Source organism: Oncorhynchus kisutch, linkage group LG2 (assembly GCF_002021735.2).
Source record: "Oncorhynchus kisutch isolate 150728-3 linkage group LG2, Okis_V2, whole genome shotgun sequence".
Taxonomy (NCBI): Eukaryota; Metazoa; Chordata; class Actinopteri; order Salmoniformes; family Salmonidae; genus Oncorhynchus; species Oncorhynchus kisutch.
Window position 1 is genome coordinate 7,736,675 of NC_034175.2, and position 19,203 is coordinate 7,755,877.

At 45.7% G+C, this 19,203-nt stretch overlaps 1 protein-coding gene across 2 annotated transcripts in view; it reads left to right on the forward strand.

Annotated features, from left to right (window-relative positions):
* LOC109900744 (transmembrane protein 145) overlaps positions 1-19,203 on the forward strand; it is a 42,023-nt gene that overhangs the window by 11,972 nt on the left and 10,848 nt on the right. For both annotated transcript variants that reach the window (XM_031802398.1, XM_031802405.1), the window contains exons 2-9: positions 3,088-3,162; positions 3,722-3,799; positions 9,008-9,094; positions 11,471-11,572; positions 13,806-13,890; positions 14,443-14,514; positions 18,572-18,640; positions 18,931-19,011. In XM_031802398.1, the coding sequence (XP_031658258.1) occupies positions 3,088-3,162; positions 3,722-3,799; positions 9,008-9,094; positions 11,471-11,572; positions 13,806-13,890; positions 14,443-14,514; positions 18,572-18,640; positions 18,931-19,011 (649 nt within the window). The remainder of the gene's footprint in view (positions 1-3,087; positions 3,163-3,721; positions 3,800-9,007; positions 9,095-11,470; positions 11,573-13,805; positions 13,891-14,442; positions 14,515-18,571; positions 18,641-18,930; positions 19,012-19,203) is intronic.

A 19,203-nucleotide genomic window follows, 5' to 3' on the forward strand; every position in this document is an offset into this window, starting at 1 on the left:
AAGGACAGAAAGACAGCCAAATAGAGAAGAGGTCGTAGATACAGAAGGACAGAAAGACAGCCAGATAGAGAAGAGGTCGTAGATACAGAAGGACAGAAAGACAGCCAGATAGAGAAGAGGTCGTAGATACAGAAGGACAGAAAGACAGCCAGATAGAGAAGAGGCCGTAGATACAGAAGGACAGAAAGACAGCCAGATAGAGAAGAGGTCGTAGATACAGAAGGACAGAAAGACAGCCAGATAGAGAAGAGGTCGTAGATACAGAAGGACAGAAAGACAGCCAGATAGAGAAGAGGTCGTAGATACAGAAGGACAGAAAGACAGCCAGATAGAGAAGAGGTCGTAGATACAGAAGGACAGAAAGACAGCCAGATAGAGAAGAGGTCGTAGATACAGAAGGACAGAAAGACAGCCAGATAGAGAAGAGGTCGTAGATACAGAAGGACAGAAAGACAGCCAGATAGAGAAGAGGTCGTAGATACAGAAGGATAGAAAGACAGCCAGATAGAGAAGAGGTCGTAGATACAGGACAGAAAGACAGCCAGATAGAGAAGAGGTCGTAGATACAGAAAGACAGCCAGATAGAGAAGAGGTCGTAGATACAGAAAGACAGCCAGATAGAGAAGAGGTCGTAGATACAGGACAGAAAGACAGCCAGATAGAGAAGAGGTCGTAGATACAGAAGGACAGAAAGACAGCTAGAGCAAGAGAGATGGTCAATACAAATGGAAAGACGTTAACCTGTTTGGCCTGGAGGGTTTAAAATTAGATTAATATGTCTGTGCAACACAGATTAATTTACAGGGTTGTGTGTGTGTGTGTGTGTGTGTGTGTGCGGGCGTGCATGCGAAAGAAGTAGAAAGGAGTGTGTATTTCTGAGAGAGTGCGGTGACTTTCATGGTTTCTATGGCAGCTGCAAACTCGGGCAGCATGTGGCAGTTGCTATGACAATAATGGGGGAAATGGAGGTTTGGTGTGTGTGTGTCTGAGCCTAACAAGGAGGTCTTTCACAGTCCTGGGCAGTCATATGATATACCCCAGTCACAGCCCCCAGTCCCACCACCTCTCCTCCTTTCTGACTGCTCTGTAGTCATGGACACACCTTTAGCCTAGGACAATACAATCTAGGACAATAAAATACATTGAAGTGCAGTATGTAGTACTGCAGGTCTGGAAGTTAGGCCTCTTGATATACAGTACCAGTCAAGTTTGGGCACACCTCCTCATTCAAGGGTTTTTCTTTATTTTGACTATTTTCTACATTGTAGAATAATAGTGAAGACATCAGAACTATGAAATAACAAAATATATTTTATCTTTGAGATTCTTCAAAGTAGCCACCCTTGGCCTTGATGACAGCTTTGCACATTTTTTACATTCTCTCAACCAGCTTCATGAGGTAGTCACCTGGAATGCATTTCAAATAACATGTGTGCCTTGTTAAAAGTTAATTTGTGGATTTTCTTTCCTTCTTAATGCTTTTGAGCCAATCAGTTGTGCTGTGACAAGGTAGGGATGCTATACAAAAGATAGCCCTATTTGGTAAAAGACCAAGTCAATATTATTGAAAGAACAACTCAAATAAGCGAAGAGAAACGATAGTTCATCATTAATTTTAAAACATGAAGGTCAGTCAATTTAAAGAAGTTTCTTCAAGTGCAGTCGCAAAAGCTATCAAGGCTATGATGAAACTGGCTCTCATGAAGACCCAGAGTTGCCTTTACTGCAGAGGATAAGTTAATTAGAGTTAACTGCATATCATATTGCAACCCAAATAAATGCTTCACAGAGTTCAAGTAACAGACACATCTGAACATCAACTGTTCAGAGGAGACTGTGTGAATCAGGCCTTCATGGTCGAATTGCTGCAAAGAAACCACAACTTAAGGACACCAATAAGAAGATGAGACTTACTTGGGCCAAGAAACACGAGCAATGGACATCAGACTGGTGGAAATCTGTCCTTTGGTCTGATGAGTTCAAATTTGAGATTTTTGATTCTAACCGCCGTGACTTTGTGAGACACAGAGTAGGTGAGAACCTGCATGTGTGGTTTCCACCGTGAAGCATGGAGGAGGAGATGTGGGTGTGTTTTGTTGGTGACACTGTCAGTGATTTATTTAGAATTCAAGTCACACTTAACCAGCATGGCTACCACAGCATTCTGCAGCCATCCCATCTGGTTTGCGCTTAGTGGGACTTTCATTTGTTTTTCAACAGGACAATGACCCAAAACACACTTCCTGGCTGTGAAAGGGCTAATTGACCAAGCAGGAGAGTGATGGAGTGCTGCATCAGATGACCTGGCCTCCACAATCACCCGACCTCAACCCAATTGAGATGGTTTGGGATGAGTTGTACCGCAGAGTGGGGAAAAGCAGCAAACAAGTGCTCAGCATATGTGGGAACTCCTTCAAGACAGTTGGAAAAGCATTCTTCATGAAGCTGGTTGAGAGAATGCCAAGAGTGTGCAAAGCTGTCATCAAGGCAAAGGGTGGCTACTTTAAACAATAAAACATATATCAAAATATATTTTGATTTGTTTAACACTTTTTTGGTTACTACATGATTCCACGTGTTTTTTTCATAGTTTTGATGTCTTCACTATTATTCTACAATGTAGAAAATTGTAAAAAATAAAGAAAAACCCTTGAATGAGTAGTTGTTTCCAAACTTTTGACTGGTACTGTATGGCTGAGTGGGTTAAATGTTAACTACTGATGGCTTACTCTCTGACATATTGCTACGTATTTGCTCGCTATCTATGAGATATAGTACAGCTGTAAGTTCAACCTTTTCTGTGTTGTTTAAAATGATCAATTCTATACAGCCTGTGCATGTGTCTGTCAGCCTACATCTGCAGGACAGCCCATTGACTGATACCCTGCTGCAGTGCCTTATGGAAGAACAGTGAAGCACTGTATACCATCAGCACTATATCTTGACATGATGCTGGTTGAGTATTACAGCCAGGTTTTCCTGCTCTCTTCCCCATCTCACCTTCATCTCCCCCTCTCCTCTCCCCATTCTCTACCCTATGCCCCTGTCTCCCTCCTCGCCCCGTCTCTGGTTCCCCACTCTAAACAGGACTGGTTGTTCCTTACTCGCTTCTGTTTTCTCACTGATTTTGGACGTCTGGACTTCCGGTTCCGCTACCAAAAGGTGAGGTTATAGGTCAGCTGATCTCCTATCTATCATTCTCTTTTTTTATTTTGTTTCATCAGTATTGTTGAATCTCTCCCTCTTAGTGAGTCTCTCTCTCTCTCTCTCTCTCTCTCTCTCTCTCAAATTGTCCCCCTGTACCCTGTTCTTTTCTTATTTTGTATCATCAGTATTGTTGAATCTCTCCCTCTTAGTGAGTTTCTCTCTCTCTCTCTCTCTCTCTCTGTCCCCCTGTACCCTATTCTTTTCTTACCTTCATCATATTTCCTCTGTCCATTTCTCTCTTGTCTCTCTCCTCACTGATTAATTTTCTCTCCCTCTCGCTCCTCACTCTTTCTGTCTTTGGTAGTTGTATCTACCCTTGGCTGTTCCTGTTATATTCTCCATACATTTACCCTGTCCTCTCCTCTCCTCTCTATCCTCTCCTCTTTTGTTATTTCTGTCCTCCTTTCTGTGTTCCTCCGGTTGCTGTTAGTGGTCTACAGACTTTGAGGCAGTCTGGTATTAATCTTAGGCCCCCTTTTCCCATTCCTTCCCTCCTCCATTCTCTCCTCTCTAGTCGCGATGCTGTCAGAATATATTGCTCTACTTTGATGACAGCTCTCAGTGGCCAGCTGTGTACAAGAAGCCGGACAAGGTGAGAAACCACTACTCTGTGTCACACTTGGCATGTGTGTGTGTGTATATGTATGTGTGTGTGTTTCCATCTGCTCTGTTTTACCTGACCATGCTCCTTCTGTGATCTGGGCGACATTGTGTGTGCAGGCAATTCTGTTTCTTTATATGGAGTTAGTTCCATAGAAATAGAATGAATAGAACGGGCTTGGACGCTCTAACCTTGGCAATTTGACTGGTAAACTCATGGGTACACTCACAATCACTGATGAGGAATATGAAGGATCGGACCAAAATGCAGCATGGTACGTGTTCATGTTAACTTTATTAATCTGAACACAAAATAACAAAGGTGAAAAAACGGGAGGCTCTGGCGGCGCCGGACAGGCGGGAGGCTCTGGCGGCGCCGGACAGGCGGGAGGCTCTGGCGGCTCCGGACTGGCGGGCGGCTCTGGCGGCTCCGGACTGGCGGGCGGCTCCGGACTGGAGAGAGAACCTGGAGGGAGGAGACGGAGAGACAGCCTGGTGTGTGGAGCTGCCACAGGACCCACTAGGCTGGGGAGACCTACAGGAGGCCTGGTGCATGGAGGAGGCACCGGATGGACCGGGCTGTGGGGGAGCACTGGAGCTGTGGTGCGCAGCCTTGGCACCACCCCTCCAGGCTGGATGACCACTTTAGCCCGGACCCTCCAGAGTGCAGGCACAGGTTGAACCGGGCTGTGGGTGAGCACTGGAGATCAGGTGCATACCACTCGCACCTCTCCCTTAGGCTCAATGCCCACATTCGCCCGGCTAGGGCAGAGCGCAGGCATAGGGCGCACTGCACCCTCCCAGCACCCCGAAGACACAGCACGCAGAGCCGGCGCAGGATACCCTGGGCCGTAACGGCGTACCGGAGACCAAACACCCTGAGCCGGCACAATACGCCCTGGCTGGATGCCCACTCTCGCATGGCACTTGCGGGGGGCTGGCCTATAGCGCACCGGGCTATGAGTGCGTACTGGCGACACCGTGCGATTGACCGCATAACACGGTGCCTGACCAGTACTACGCTTCTTCCGGTAAGTTGGCTCAGGTCTATCGCCTGACTCCGCCAATCTCCCCGTGTACCCCCACCCAAACATTTTTTGGGGCTGCCTCTCGTGCCTGTTGCCTCCAGGTCTTCTTTGGGGCGGCGATATTCCCCAGCCTGTGCCCAGGGTCCCTTGCCGTCCAATATCTCCTCCCATGGCCATTTCTCCAGATCGCGCTGCTCCTCCTTACCACGCTGCTTGGTCCGTTTTTGGAGGGTAGTTCTTTAACGATTCTCGTCCTCGTCTGATGAGGCATATGAAGGATCGGACCAAAATGCAGCGTGGTACGTGTCCATGTTAACTTAATCTGAACACAAAATAACAAAGGTGAAAAACGAAACAGTCCTATCAGGTGACAAAACAGGAAACAACTTCCCACAAACACAGGTGGGAACAGGCTACCTAAGTATGGTTCTCAATCAGAGACAACGATAGACAGCTGCCTCCGATTGGGAACCATACCAGGCCAAACACAGAAATACAAAACATAGAACAAAAACATAGAATGCCCATCCCAACTCACGCCCTGACCAAACCAAAAATAGAGACATAAAAAAAGGAACTAAGGTCAGAACGTGACAATCACTGCCTGGTATTGTGATGCAATAATTTCCATGGTATTTTGGAATGTTCTATCAACTGATGGATGCAGTAAAGAGGTCAATCAAACTCGACCAAAACAATGGAATTATCATGAAACGCGTGGGGTAAGGGCCGTGGGCAAAATATCTCATCTCCTCAAAAGTCTCATCATTGCTCCCCAGCAAAATTATCCTACATTTAGCCTATAGTTTACATGTGTATTTCACAATATGTTGAGGTAAAAATCTGAATATAATGTTTGTATGGATGTCAAACCCAATGCATGTTTATGTCATTGTTACCAATCAACTGCATTACAGTTAAAAATGACTGACTACCACCACCGATTTCTGTATGCTAGCTATGCTAACCAGCTTATACAAATGGGAGTTAGCATTTAGCAGTCTTCTAAACCTGAAAAGGGACAACTTCTACATGTTATGCAGCGAAAACAGCCAATTTCTTTTTTTTGTAATATCAGTTGAGTTTACTCAACAAATCAAAGCACATTTTGAAGGGTACACATCATGCTTTTACTTCCTGGCATAGCCAGTTGATATTCAGATATTCACATCATATGAAGGAATTCCCCTCAACCACACCCACAAATTGGGGGAAACAAACATTCTTTCCCATTAACCACCATTGTAAAAGAGCCAACTTCATGGTCTACTTTTGTTTGTTATACAGAAATAACAAAACATTGCGAAAAGCTGCTGTGTTGTTCAATGCACATGTAAAATCCCAACCTATGGTTCGCAATGCTCACACTTAGAGGAATAGAGCCATCGAAAAGAGTCCTGTGGCTTCAGGTGGACCTGGGAGGTCATAGACACACCCACTTGGAAGCCAGGCCCACTCACTGGGGAGCTAGGCCCAGTCAAACAGAATTAGTTTTTTTCCCACAAAAGGGCTTTATTACAGACAGAAATACACTCCAGTTTCATCAGCAGTCTGGGTGGCTGGTCTCAGACGATCCCGCAGGCCATCCCGCAGTTGGATGTGGAGGTCCTGGACTGGCGTGGTTACACATGGTCTGCGGTTGTGAGGCCGGTTGGCCAAATTCTCTAAAACAACATTGGAGGCGGCTTATGGTAGCGAAATTAACAAATTCTCTGGCAAAAGCTCTGGTGGACATTACTGCACTCAGCCTGCCAATTGCACACTCCCTCAACTTGAGACATCTCTGGCATTGTGTTGTGGCCTTCTATTGTCCCCAGCACAAGGCGCTGCTGTGTAATTATCATGCAGTTTAGTCAGCTTATTGATATGCCACACATGTCAGGTGGATCGATTATCTTGGCAAGGGATGTAAACAAATCTGTGCATAACATTTGAGAAATAAGCTTTTTGTACGTATGGAACATTTCGGGGATCTTATATTTCAGCTCATGAAATGTGGGACCAACACTTTAAATGTTGCGTTTATATTTTGGTTCAATATATACTAGCGTTCAAAAGTTTGGGGTCACTTAAAAATGTCCTTGTTTTTGAAAGAAAAGCACTTTTTTGTCCATTAAAATAACATCAAATTGATCAGAAATACAGTGTAGACATTGTTAATGTTGTAAATGACTATTGTAGCTGGAAACAGCAGATTTTTTATGTAGTATCTACATATCCCATTATCAGTAACCATCACTCCTGTGTTCCAATGGCACGTTGTGTTAGCTAATCCAAGTTTATCATTTTAAAAGGCTAATTGATCATTAGAAAACCCTTTTGCAATTATGTTAGCACAGCTGTTCTGATTAAAGAAGCAATAAAACTGGCCTTCTTTAGACTCGTTGAGTATCTGGAGCATCAGCATTTGTGGGTTCGATTACAGGCTCAAAATGTCCAGAAACAAAGAACTTTCTTCTGAAACTCGGCAGTCTATTATTGTTCTGAGAAATGAAGGCTATTTCATGTGAGAAATTGCCAAGAAACTGAAGATCTGGTACAATGCTGTGTACTACTCCCTTCACAGAACAGAGCAAACTGGCTCTAACCAGAATAGAAAGAGGAGTGGGAGGCCCCGGTGCACAACTGAGCAAGAGGACACGTACATTAGAGTGTCTAGTTTGAGAAACAGATGCCTCACAAGTCCTCAACTGGCAGCTTCATTAAATAGTACCCGCAAAACACCAGTCTCAAGGTCAACAGTGAAGAGGCGACTCCGGGATGTTGGCCTTCTAGGCAGAGTTGCAAAGAAAAAAACATATCTCAGATTGTCCAATAAAAATAAAAGATTAAGATGGGCAAAAGAACACAGAACCTGGACAGAGGAAGATTGTAAAACAAGTGTTAAGGACAGACAAATCTAAGATTGAGGTGTTCGGATCACAAAGAAGAACATACATGAGATGCAGAAAAAAATGAAAAGATGCTGGAGGAGTGCTTGAAGCCATCTGTCAAGCATGGTGGAGGCAATGTGAAGGTCTGGGGATGCTTTGGTGGTGGTAAAGTGGGAGAGTTGTACAGTGTAAAAGGGATCTTGAAGAAGGAAGGCTATCCCTCCATTTTGCAACGCCATGCCATACCCTGTGGACGGTGCTTAATTGGAGCCAATTTCCTCCTACAACAGGACAATGACCCAAAACACAGCTCCAAACTATGCAAGAACTAATTAGGGAAGAAGCAGTCAGCTGCTATTCTGTCTGTGCTGGCCACTCCATTATAGTCACCGGATCTCAACCCTATTGAGCTTTTGTGGGAGCAGCTTGACCGTATGGTACGTAAGAAGTGCCCATCAAGCCAAACCAACTTGTGAGAGGTGCTTCAGGAAGCATGGGATGAAATTTCTTCAGATTACCTCAACAAATTGACAGCTAGAATGTCAAAGGTCTGCAAGGCTGTAATTGCTGCAAATGGAGGATTCTTTGACGAAAGCAAAGTTTGAAGGACACAATTATTATTTCAATTTAAAATCATTATTTATAACCTTGTCAATGTCTTGACTATATTTCCTATTCACTTTGCAACTATTTTCATGTATGTATTCATGGAAACAAGGACATTTCTAAGTGACCCCAAACTTTTGAACGGTAGTGTATATATCAAATTTTGCTAAAACATTGCTCTTTCCTTTAAATGGCTCTACTGTTAGGGATGGATCCTTGGCTGCAAGAGATGTTACAATTCCTCTCTTGAAGGCTTCATCATTCACTGACATACGTTGGCAACTGAGGCAAAGTAGTGACTGGCTACAACTGGAGCAAGGAGTGAGAGTGAGACTAACCCTTCCCCCCCAAAAAATCTGTTTAAAACTATTCCTGTACTGCCCGTTCTTGTGGACTGTCGCATCCTGTACCAAACTAGACTCTAGAACATCACTTTGATTTCTGCCGAAATACCGCGAAACCTGCAAGACCCACGGGAGTCCTTTTCTACTTGCGACGTTCTATCTAATACCACCTGGGACTATGGGTGGACTCAAAATGGCTGCCAGTGATTATGCCATCATTGACTTGAATGGAGATTCCCTTTCTATTCATTCTATTTCTATGGTTAGTTCGTCCAGTACCTGTGTGCATAATGTGATGTGTGTATGACACCGTTTCTTTATTATTCTTGACCGTATTTCTTGACCGCAGGACTGCTACCAGAAGGAGGCGGTGTTGAGACCAGAGAATAACCAGGTTATCAACCTGACCACACGCTACACCTGGTCTGGCTGTGTGGTAAGAACATGGACAACCTCTACAGCTCTCTGTCTTATAGTGCCTTCAGAAAGTATTCATACCCATTGACGTATTCCACAATTTGTTGTGTTACAGTCTGAATTCAAAATTAAATAGATCAAATATAAAAATACACACATACCACATAATGACAAAGTGAAACCATGTTTTAGAGATGTTTTGTTAATTTATTGAAAATGAAATATCAGAAATATCAATACCCTATGCTATGACACTCCAAGCTGAGTTCAGGTGCATTCAATTTCCTTTGGTCGTACGTGAGATGTCGCTACAACTTGATTGGAGTCCACCTGTGGCCAATAAAAACACACCGGTGTATATATAAGGTCCCACAGTTGATAGTGCATGTCAGAGCAGAAACCAGACCATGAAGTCCAGGGAACTCTCCGTAGAGCTCTGAGGGAGAATTGTGATGAGGCATATATCTGGGGAAGGGTGTAAAACAATTTATAGTGTTGAAAGGTTCCAAGAGCACAGTGTTCTCCAATCATTGGGAAATGGGAAAAATATGGATCTACCCAGACTCTGCCTAGAGCAGGCTGTCCAACCAAACTGAGCAACTGGGCAAGAAGGACCTTGGTCAGGGAGGTGACCAAGAACACATTGACCACTCTGACAGAACTACAGAGTTCCTTGGCTGAGATGGGAGAACCTGCCAGAAGGACAACTGTCTCTACAGCACAGATATTTCAACTCTTTCCCTACGAGGTCCGGAGCCTGCTGGTTTACTGTTCTACCTGATAATTAATTCAACCAAATCAGTCCCTGATTAAAGGGCAACAAGGAAAAAATGCAGTGGAATTGGCTTTGAGGTCCAGAGTTCGAGTTTGAAGGCTCTATAGCACTTCACCAATCTGGGTTTATGGGACAATGGCCAGACGGATGACAACACGCCTTTAGTTTACAAAAAGGCACATGAATGACTGAGCTCATAAGGCAAAAGATCAATTTAACTCTTGGCCTGAATGCAAAGTGCTATGTCTGGAGAAAACCAGGCACAGCTCCTCACCCGTCTAACACCATCCCTACTGTGAAGCATGGTGGTGTCAGACTCGTGCCATGGGGATGCTTTTCAGAGGGAAGGACTATGTGACTGGTAAGAATAGAGGGAACAACGAATGGAGCTAAATACAAGCAAATTCTTGGTGAGAACCTGCTTCAGATTGCAAACGACCTTCAAAATGGGGCGAAGATTTACATTCCAATAGGACAATGACCCCAAACATACAGCCAAAGTAACTCTGGAATGGCTTCAGAACAAGAATATGAAAGTCATTGAGTGGCCCAGCCAAGACTTGAGTCCCTGTGGAAAGACTTGAAGATGTGGAAAGACTTGAAGATTGCTGCTCCCCGCCACTCCCCGTCTAACTAAACAGAGCTTTAGAAAATCTGCAAGGAAGAATTGGAGAAAATCACCAAATCCATATGTGCAAAGCTGAAACAGACATACCCAAGACGACTCAAAGCTGAAACAGACATACCCAAGACGACTCAAAGCTGAAACAGACATACCCAAGACGACTCAAAGCTGAAACAGACATACCCAAGACGACTCAAAGCTGAAACAGACATACCCAAGACGACTCAAAGCTGAAACAGACATACCCAAGACGACTCAAAGCTGAAACAGACATACCCAAGACGACTCAAAGCTGAAACAGACATACCCAAGATGACTCAAAGCTGAAACAGACATACCCAAGACGAATCAAAGCTGAAACAGACATACCCAAGACGACTCAAAGCTGAAACAGACATACCCAAGACGACTCAAAGCTGAAACAGACATACCCAAGACGACTCGAAGCTGAAACAGACATACCCAAGACGACTCGAAGCTGAAACAGACATACCCAAGACGACTCGAAACTGAAACAGACATACCCAAGACGACTCAAGGCGGTAATCGCCGCGAAAGGTGCTTCTACAAAGTATTGACCCGGGTGTGAAAACGTATGTAATTGAGGTATTTCTGCATTTAATTGTCAATAAACTTGCAAAAATGTCTAAACATCTTTTCACCTTGTCCGTATGGGGTATTGTGTAGATGGGTGAGGGAAAGAAATATATATATATTTTTTAATTCAGGCTGTAACACAACAAAATGTGGAATAAGTCAAGAGGTATGAATACTTTCTGAAGGCACTGTATATGTGGGCTTGTCTTGTATGTTTTCCTATGGGACTGTGGTTGTTTTTAGTTCTAACTAAAAGAGCTATTTTGAGGTGTGAGGAGTGTGTGTATGTGAGACAGAGGGGTCTGTGTGTAACTCCCTCTTTGGAAATGTGTTAGGATGTGTTGATTCAATGTGTTTTTGAAATATTAACTCTGTCTCTCTCTGTTTCTGTCTCTAAGGTGGAAGGAGAGGGGGATGAGGAGGTGCTGAGTTGTGTGGGAGGTCGTAGTTTCCGCTCGGTGAGGGAGAGATGGTGGTACATTGCTCTAAGCAAGTGTGGGGTGAGCACTGACCTTTCACTTCTCACTGATGGCTAGCGCACACAGACATTGTTACTCTGATGACACACACCGCACCCCCTCCCCACACACACATAACATATACACTCTCAGATTGACATACAACACATTAAGAGCTCCTGCTCTTTCCATGACAGAGACCAGGTTAATCCCTTATTGGTGTCACTTGTTAAATCCATTTCAATCAGTGTAGATGAAGAGGATGAGGGTTAAAGGATTTTTAAGCCTTGACACAATTGAGACATGGATTGTGCGCCATTCAGAAGGTGAATGGGCAAAACAAAAAATTATTGTGCTGGGCTTTTCATGCTCAACAGTTTCCTGTGTGTATCAAGAATGGTTCACCACCCAAAGGACATCCAGCCAACTTGACACAAGTGTGGGAAGCATTGGAGTCAGCATGGGCCAACATCCCTGTGGAAAGCTTTCGACACCTTGTATAGTCCATGCCCTGATGAATTGAAGGGGGGGGGGGGGGTGCAACTCAATATTAGGAAGGTGTTTGGTATGCTCAGTGTAGATCTTCTCTGAATGTGTGCTTTTGTGTGTGCAAATGGATGCACAAGTGTGTGTGTGTGTGCGTGTGTGTGTGTGTGTGTGTGTGTGTGCGCCTGGTGTGTGTGTGCGCCTGTGTGTTGTGGCAGGGCCAGTGTATCCTAACACTGACTGGCAGTGTTGTGGTGTTAGTAGAGAGTGAGTGTTTGTGAAGAGGGACAGACAGGATTGAAGTGGATGTTTCCTGGAGAGTGTGTTGTGTTGTCACTGCAGCAAGTGGAGGGCTGTTGACGGACATGATGCCTAATGGTGTAGGACTGAAGTTAAAGCTCTGTCTCCGGCCCACATGGCCCCAGGGACTCTACCCATCTCGCCCAGCTTTACCTCGCCTGCACACTGCCAATATAATACACGCCTTCCACCCTCTCTGTTCTTACTCTCTCTGTCTTTCTCTTCACCTCTTTCTCTCATTCTTACTCTTTCTTGTTCACTCACTCTTTGAATCTCTCTTTTACCGTGGCCTTCTTTCTCTGCGTAACTTCATCTCCTCTCACTGCTGTCTCTCAATGTTTCTCTCTCTCCCTCCAACCCAGTCCTGCCTGTCTCCTCTCTCTCCCTCCAACCCAGTCCTGCCTGTCTCCTCTCTCTCCCTCCAACCCAGTCCTGCCTGTCTCCTCTCTCTCCCTCCAACCCAGTCCTGCCTGTCTCCTCTCTCTCCCTCCAACCCAGTCCTACCTGTCTCCTCTCTCTCCCTCCAACCCAGTCCTGCCTGTCTCCTCTCTCTCCCTCCAACCCAGTCCTGCCTGTCTCCTCTCTCTCCCTCCAACCCAGTCCTGCCTGTCTCCTCTCACTGCTGTCTCTCAATGTTTCTCTCTCTCCCTCCAACCCAGTCCTGCCTGTCTCCTCTCTCTCCCTCCAACCCAGTCCTGCCTGTCTCCTCTCACTGCTGTTTCTCAATGTTTCTCTCTCTCCCTCCAATCCAGTCCTGCCTGTCTCCTCTCTCTCCCTCCAACCCAGTCCTGCCTGTCTCCTCTCACTGCTGTCTCTCAATGTTTCTCTCTCTCCCTCCAACCCAGTCCTGCCTGTCTCCTCTCACTGCTGTCTCTCAATATCTCTCTCTTTCTCTCCCAGTCCTACCTGTCTCCTCTCTCTCCCTCCAACCCAGTCCTGCCTGTCTCCTCTCTCTCCCTCCAACCCAGTCCTGCCTGTCTCCTCTCACTGCTGTCTCTCAATGTTTCTCTCTCTCCCTCCAATCCAGTCCTGCCTGTCTCCTCTCACTGCTGTCTCTCAATATCTCTCTCTTTCTCTCCCAGTCCTGCCTGTCTCCTCACTGCTCTCCGTCTCTCTCCCTCTCTCCCAGCCCTGCATGTCTCCTCTCACTACTCTCTGTCTCTCAAGTTCTCTCTCCCTCTCTCCCAGTCCTGCCTGGCTAGTATTGATTTTGTGACAGTGCACGGTTCATGCTCCTCACTCCTCTGATGGAGGTACTGAGATCGAGTCTTGGCTGGCAGATGAAATCAAAGTTTTTTTTCTCTCACTTACAGTACAACAACACAAACTCTAGAGGCTTTGAACTCTTCTCTGTGAAATGAGCTCTTTGTGCACTCACTGTCGCTCCATCTAACTCCCCGCTCTCTCCCTCTCCCTCTCCCTCTCCCTCTCCCTCTCCCTCTCTCTCTCTCTCTCTCTCTCTCTCTCCCTCTCTGTCTCTGTTTCTCAGGGGGAAGGTTTGCAGCTGGAGTATGAGATGAAGCTGACCAATGGCCAGTCTTTCTGGACACAGCATTTCTCTGCAGACGAGTTTGGTGAGAACGACACAGATTACAGAATGAACGTTAATGGCTCGTCCAACACTATTTAACACGGCCAATAAAGCATATTAAAATGAACAAATTATTATAACGAAGGAATGGATGAATGAATTAATGATGATGGATTAACATGAGTGGAATGGGTAAAAAGGAAACGCAGTTTAGAAAATGACAATATTAAGCTACTCTCTTATTCTGATGTTCTAATGACCTCTCTCTTTCTGTCTCTCTTTCTGTCACTCTCTCTTTTCCCCTCCCTCCCCCTCATTCTCATCACCATCTCACACCCTCTATCTGCCCTCTCTCTCATGCTTTTGATTTCACCCTCCATTTCTCCCTCTCTTTCTACCTCTCTCTTTTACCCCTCTCTCTACCTCTCTCTCTCTCTCTCTCTCTCCTTCTCTCTCTCTCTCTCTCCTTCTCTCTCTCTCTCTCTCTCTCTCTCTCTCTCTCTCCTTATCTCTCTCTCTCTCCTTATCTCTCTCTCTCTCTGTCTCTTTACCTCTCTCTTTCTACCTCTCACTAACCCCATGCCTCTATTCTCAGGGATCCTGGAAACTGACATCACGTTCCTGGTTATCTTCTCCCTGGTCTTCATCCTCTCATGTTATTTTGCCTGTAAGTGCCTGAGGAACAACATCAGATCTCATCTTCCTCACACCAGAAAAGCACTTAGCAGCCAATCCTAACCTGAGATCCCGGCTCTTAACTCTCATCTTCACACAAATGTCTCATTGGCATTAATGCACCAATGCACCAAACGTCAGAATTAGTGCTAGTCCTTTCTGGAATGAAGACAAAGAGTAGAGGAATAGAGCTTGTCATTATGGAGCCATGGGGGCATGTCTTTCTGGAATGAAGACAAAGAGTAGAGGAATAGAGCTTGTCATTATGGAGCCATGGGGGGCATGTCTTTCTGGAATGAAGACAAAGAGTAGAGGAATAGAGCTTGTCATTATGGAGCCATGGGGGCATGTCTTTCTGGAATGAGGGAAGAGTGGCCCCTCTCTGGTGGAGGAACTTGTCATTAGGGCTGAACATGTAGCCGGGGAAAGTAAAGTGGGGCAGATGTAGGGAAGGCAGATGTGACAGAGTTACAATATGGAGAGTATCTTCTCAGATAATACAGCCCATGTGTCTACAAACACACAGACTCCTGCTGCACATACTAATGCCTAATATACCACTCCCCTCCCTCTCATTCTCTATCCTTCTCTTTACATTACCATCTCTGTTTTTGTGTCTCTGTCACTGCATCTTTCCCCTCTAACCCACCGCTCTCTCTCCTCTTCATCTGTCTCTCTCTCTCCTCTTCATCTGTCTCTCTCTCTCCTCTTCATCTGTCTCTCTCTCTCCTCTTCATCTGTCTCTCTCTCTCCTCTTCATCTGTCTCTCTCTCTCCTCTTCATCTGTCTCTCTCTCTCCTCTTCATCTGTCTCTCTCTCTCCTCTTCATCTGTCTCTCTCTCTCTCCTCTTCATCTGTCTCTCTCTCTTCTCTTCATCTGTCTCTCTCTCTTCTCTTCATCTGTCTCTCTCTCTCCTCTTCATCTGTCTCTCTCCTCTTCATCTGTCTCTCTCTCTCCTCTTCATCTCTCTCCTCTTCATCTCTCTCTCCTCTTCATCTCTCTCCTCTTCATCTCTCTCTCCTCTTCATCTCTCTCCTCTTCATCTCTCTCTCCTCTTCATCTCTCTCTCCTCTTCATCTCTCTCCTCTTCATCTGTCTCTCTCTCTCATCTTCATCTGTCTCTCTCTCTCCTCTTCATCTCTCTCTCCTCTTCATCTGTCTCTCTCTCTCCTCTTCATCTCTCTCTCTCTCCTCTTCATCTCTCTCTCTCCTCTTCATCTGTGTCTCTCTCTCTCCTCTTCATCTCTCTCCTCTTCATCTGTCTCTCTCTCTCCTCTTCATATGTCTCTCTCTCTCCTCTTCATCTCTCTCTCTCTCTCCTCTTCATCTCTCTCTCTCTCTCCTCTTCATCTCTCTCTCTCTCTCTCCTCTTCATCTGTCTCTCTCTCTCCTCTTCATCTGTCTCTCTCTCTCCTCTTCATCTCTCTCTCTCTCTCTCCTCTTCATCTGTCTCTCTCTCTCCTCTTCATCTGTCTCTCTCTCTCCTCTTCATCTGTCTCTCTCTCTCCTCTTCATCTGTCTCTCTCTCTCCTCTTCATCTGTCTCTCTCTCTCCTCTTCATCTCTCTCTCTCTCTCTCCTCTTCATCTGTCTCTCTCTCCTCTTCATCTCTCTCCTCTTCATCTGTCTCTCTCTCTCCTCTTCATATGTCTCTCTCTCTCCTCTTCATCTCTCTCTCTCTCTCTCCTCTTCATCTGTCTCTCTCTCCTCTTCATCTGTCTCTCTCTCTCCTCTTCATCTGTTTCTCTCTCTCCTCTTCATCTGTCTCTCTCTCTCCTCTTCATCTCTCTCTCTCTCTCCTCTTCATCTGTCTCTCTCTCCTCTTCATCTGTCTCTCTCTCTCCTCTTCATCTCTCTCTCTCTCTCTCTCCTCTTCATCTGTATCTCTCTCCTCTTCATCTCTCTCTCTCTCCTCTTCATCTCTCTCCTCTTCATCTGTCTCTCTCTCTCCTCTTCATCTGTCTCTCTCTCTCCTCTTCATCTCTCTCTCTCTCTCTCCTCTTCATCTGTCTCTCTCTCCTCTTCATCTCTCTCCTCTTCATCTGTCTCTCTCTCTCCTCTTCATCTGTCTCTCTCTCTCCTCTTCATCTGTCTCTCTCTCTCCTCTTCATATGTCTCTCTCTCTCCTCTTCATCTCTCTCTCTCTCTCTCCTCTTCATCTGTCTCTCTCTCCTCTTCATCTGTCTCTCTCTCTCCTCTTCATCTGTTTCTCTCTCTCCTCTTCATCTGTCTCTCTCTCTCCTCTTCATCTCTCTCTCTCTCTCCTCTTCATCTGTCTCTCTCTCCTCTTCATCTGTCTCTCTCTCTCCTCTTCATCTCTCTCTCTCTCTCTCCTCTTCATCTGTCTCTCTCTCCTCTTCATCTCTCTCTCTCTCTCTCTCTCCTCTTCATCTGTCTCTCTCTCTCCTCTTCATCTGTCTCTCTCTCTCCTCTTCATCTGTCTCTCTCTCTCCTCTTCATCTCTCTCTCTCTCTCTCCTCTTCATCTGTCTCTCTCTCCTCTTCATCTCTCTCTCTCCTCTTCATCTCTCTCTCTCCTCTTCATCTGTCTCTCTCTCTCCTCTTCATCTGTCTCTCTCTCTCCTCTTCATCTGTCTCTCTCTCTCCTCTTCATCTGTCTCTCTCTCTCCTCTTCATATGTCTCTCTCTCTCCTCTTCATATGTCTCTCTCTCTCCTCTTCATCTCTCTCTCTCTCTTCATCTTCTCTCTCCTCTTCATCTGTCTCTCTCTCTCCTCTTCATCTGTCTCTCTCTCTCCTCTTCATCTGTCTCTCTCTCCTCTTCATCTCTCTCTCTCTCTCCTCTTCATCTGTCTCTCTCTCCTCTTCATCTGTCTCTCTCTCTCCTCTTCATCTCTCTCTCTCTCTCTCTCCTCTTCATCTGTCTCTCTCTCCTCTTCATCTCTCTCCTCTTCATCTGTCTCTCTCTCTCCTCTTCATCTGTCTCTCTCTCTCCTCTTCATCTGTCTCTCTCTCTCCTCTTCATCTCTCTCTCTCTCCTCTTCATCTCTCTCTCTCTCTCCTCTTCATCTCTCTCTCTCTCTCCTCTTCATCTGTCTCTCTCTCTCTCCTCTTCATCTCTCTCTCTCTCTCCTCTTCATCTGTCTCTCTCTCTCCTCTTCATCTGTCTCTCTCTCTCCTCTTCATCTGTCTCTCTCTCTCCTCTTCATCTCTTTCTCTCTCCTCATCTCTCTCTTCTCTTCATCTGTGTCTCTCTCTCTCCTCTTCATCTCTCTCTCTCTCTCCTCTTCATCTCTCTCTCTCTCTCTCCTCTTCATCTGTCTCTCTCTCCTCTTCATCTGTCTCTCTCTCTCCTCTTCATCTCTCTCTCTCTCTCTCCTCTTCATCTGTCTCTCTCTCCTCTTCATCTCTCTCCTCTTCATCTGTCTCTCTCTCTCCTCTTCATCTGTCTCTCTCTCTCCTCTTCATCTGTCTCTCTCTCCTCTTCATCTGTCTCTCTCTCTCCTCTTCATCTGTCTCTCTCTCTCCTCTTCATCTCTCTCTCCTCTTCATCTCTCTCTCTCTCTCCTCTTCATCTCTCTCTCTCTCTCCTCTTCATCTCTCTCTCTCTCTCCTCTTCATCTCTCTCTCTCTCTCCTCTTCATCTGTCTCTCTCTCTCTCCTCTTCATCTGTCTCTCTCTCTCCTCTTCATCTGTCTCTCTCTCTCCTCTTCATCTGTCTCTCTCTCTCCTCTTCATCTGTCTCTCTCTCTCCTCTTCATCTCTTTCTCTCTCCTCATCTCTCTCTCCTCTTCATCTGTGTCTCTCTCTCTCCTCTTCATCTCTCTCTCTCTCCTCTTCATCTCTCTCTCTCTCCTCTTCATCTGTCTCTCTCTCTCCTCTTCATCTGTCTCTCTCTCTCCTCTTCATCTGTCTCTCTCTCCTCATCATCTCTCTCCTCTTCATGTCTCTCTCTCTCTCTCTCCTCTTCATCTGTCCCTCTCTCTCTCCTCTTCATCTCTCCCCTCATCTCTCTCTCCTCTTCATCTGTCTCTCTCTCTCTCCTCTTCATATCTCTCTTAATTTGTCTCTCGCTCTCTATCTCTCCTAGATAATCTGAAAGGAAGGCAGCTTCTCCATACGACATATAAGATGTTTATGACTGCGGCTGGTGTAGAGGGTGAGTGTGGACCACAACTCCACTCATACACATACACACACCCACAGGCGGCCGGCTGCAGCAGCATCACCATCTGACTCACACACTGCAGTCGTTGGCATCTCAGACATGGTAATGACTCCTTCTGATTATCATAGATATTAACCACTGCTTCAGCACCATACAGATAGCTCCCTGTCTCTGTGTAGGGTAGGACTGCTGCTGCTATATGCAGCTCTGCAGTGCAGAACAGTGAAATATCCCTTTCTCTGTCTCTCCCTCTCCTCTCTCCTCCCTCCTCCTCCCCTCAGTTGTCAGCCTTCTGTTCCACTGTATCTACTGGGGCCTGTATGCCAGAGATGGAGTGGGCAACGGCAGTCTCAAGATAATGGGTGAGTCTGATCATCACAAACACCCTGATAAAGGATGTAATGCTGAATCACCCTGATAAAGGATGTAATGCTGAATCACCCTGATAAAGGATGTAATACAGAAACACCCTGATAAAGGATGTAATCCAGAAACACCCTGATAAAGGATGTAATTCAGAAACACCCTGATAAAGGATGTAATGCAGAAACACC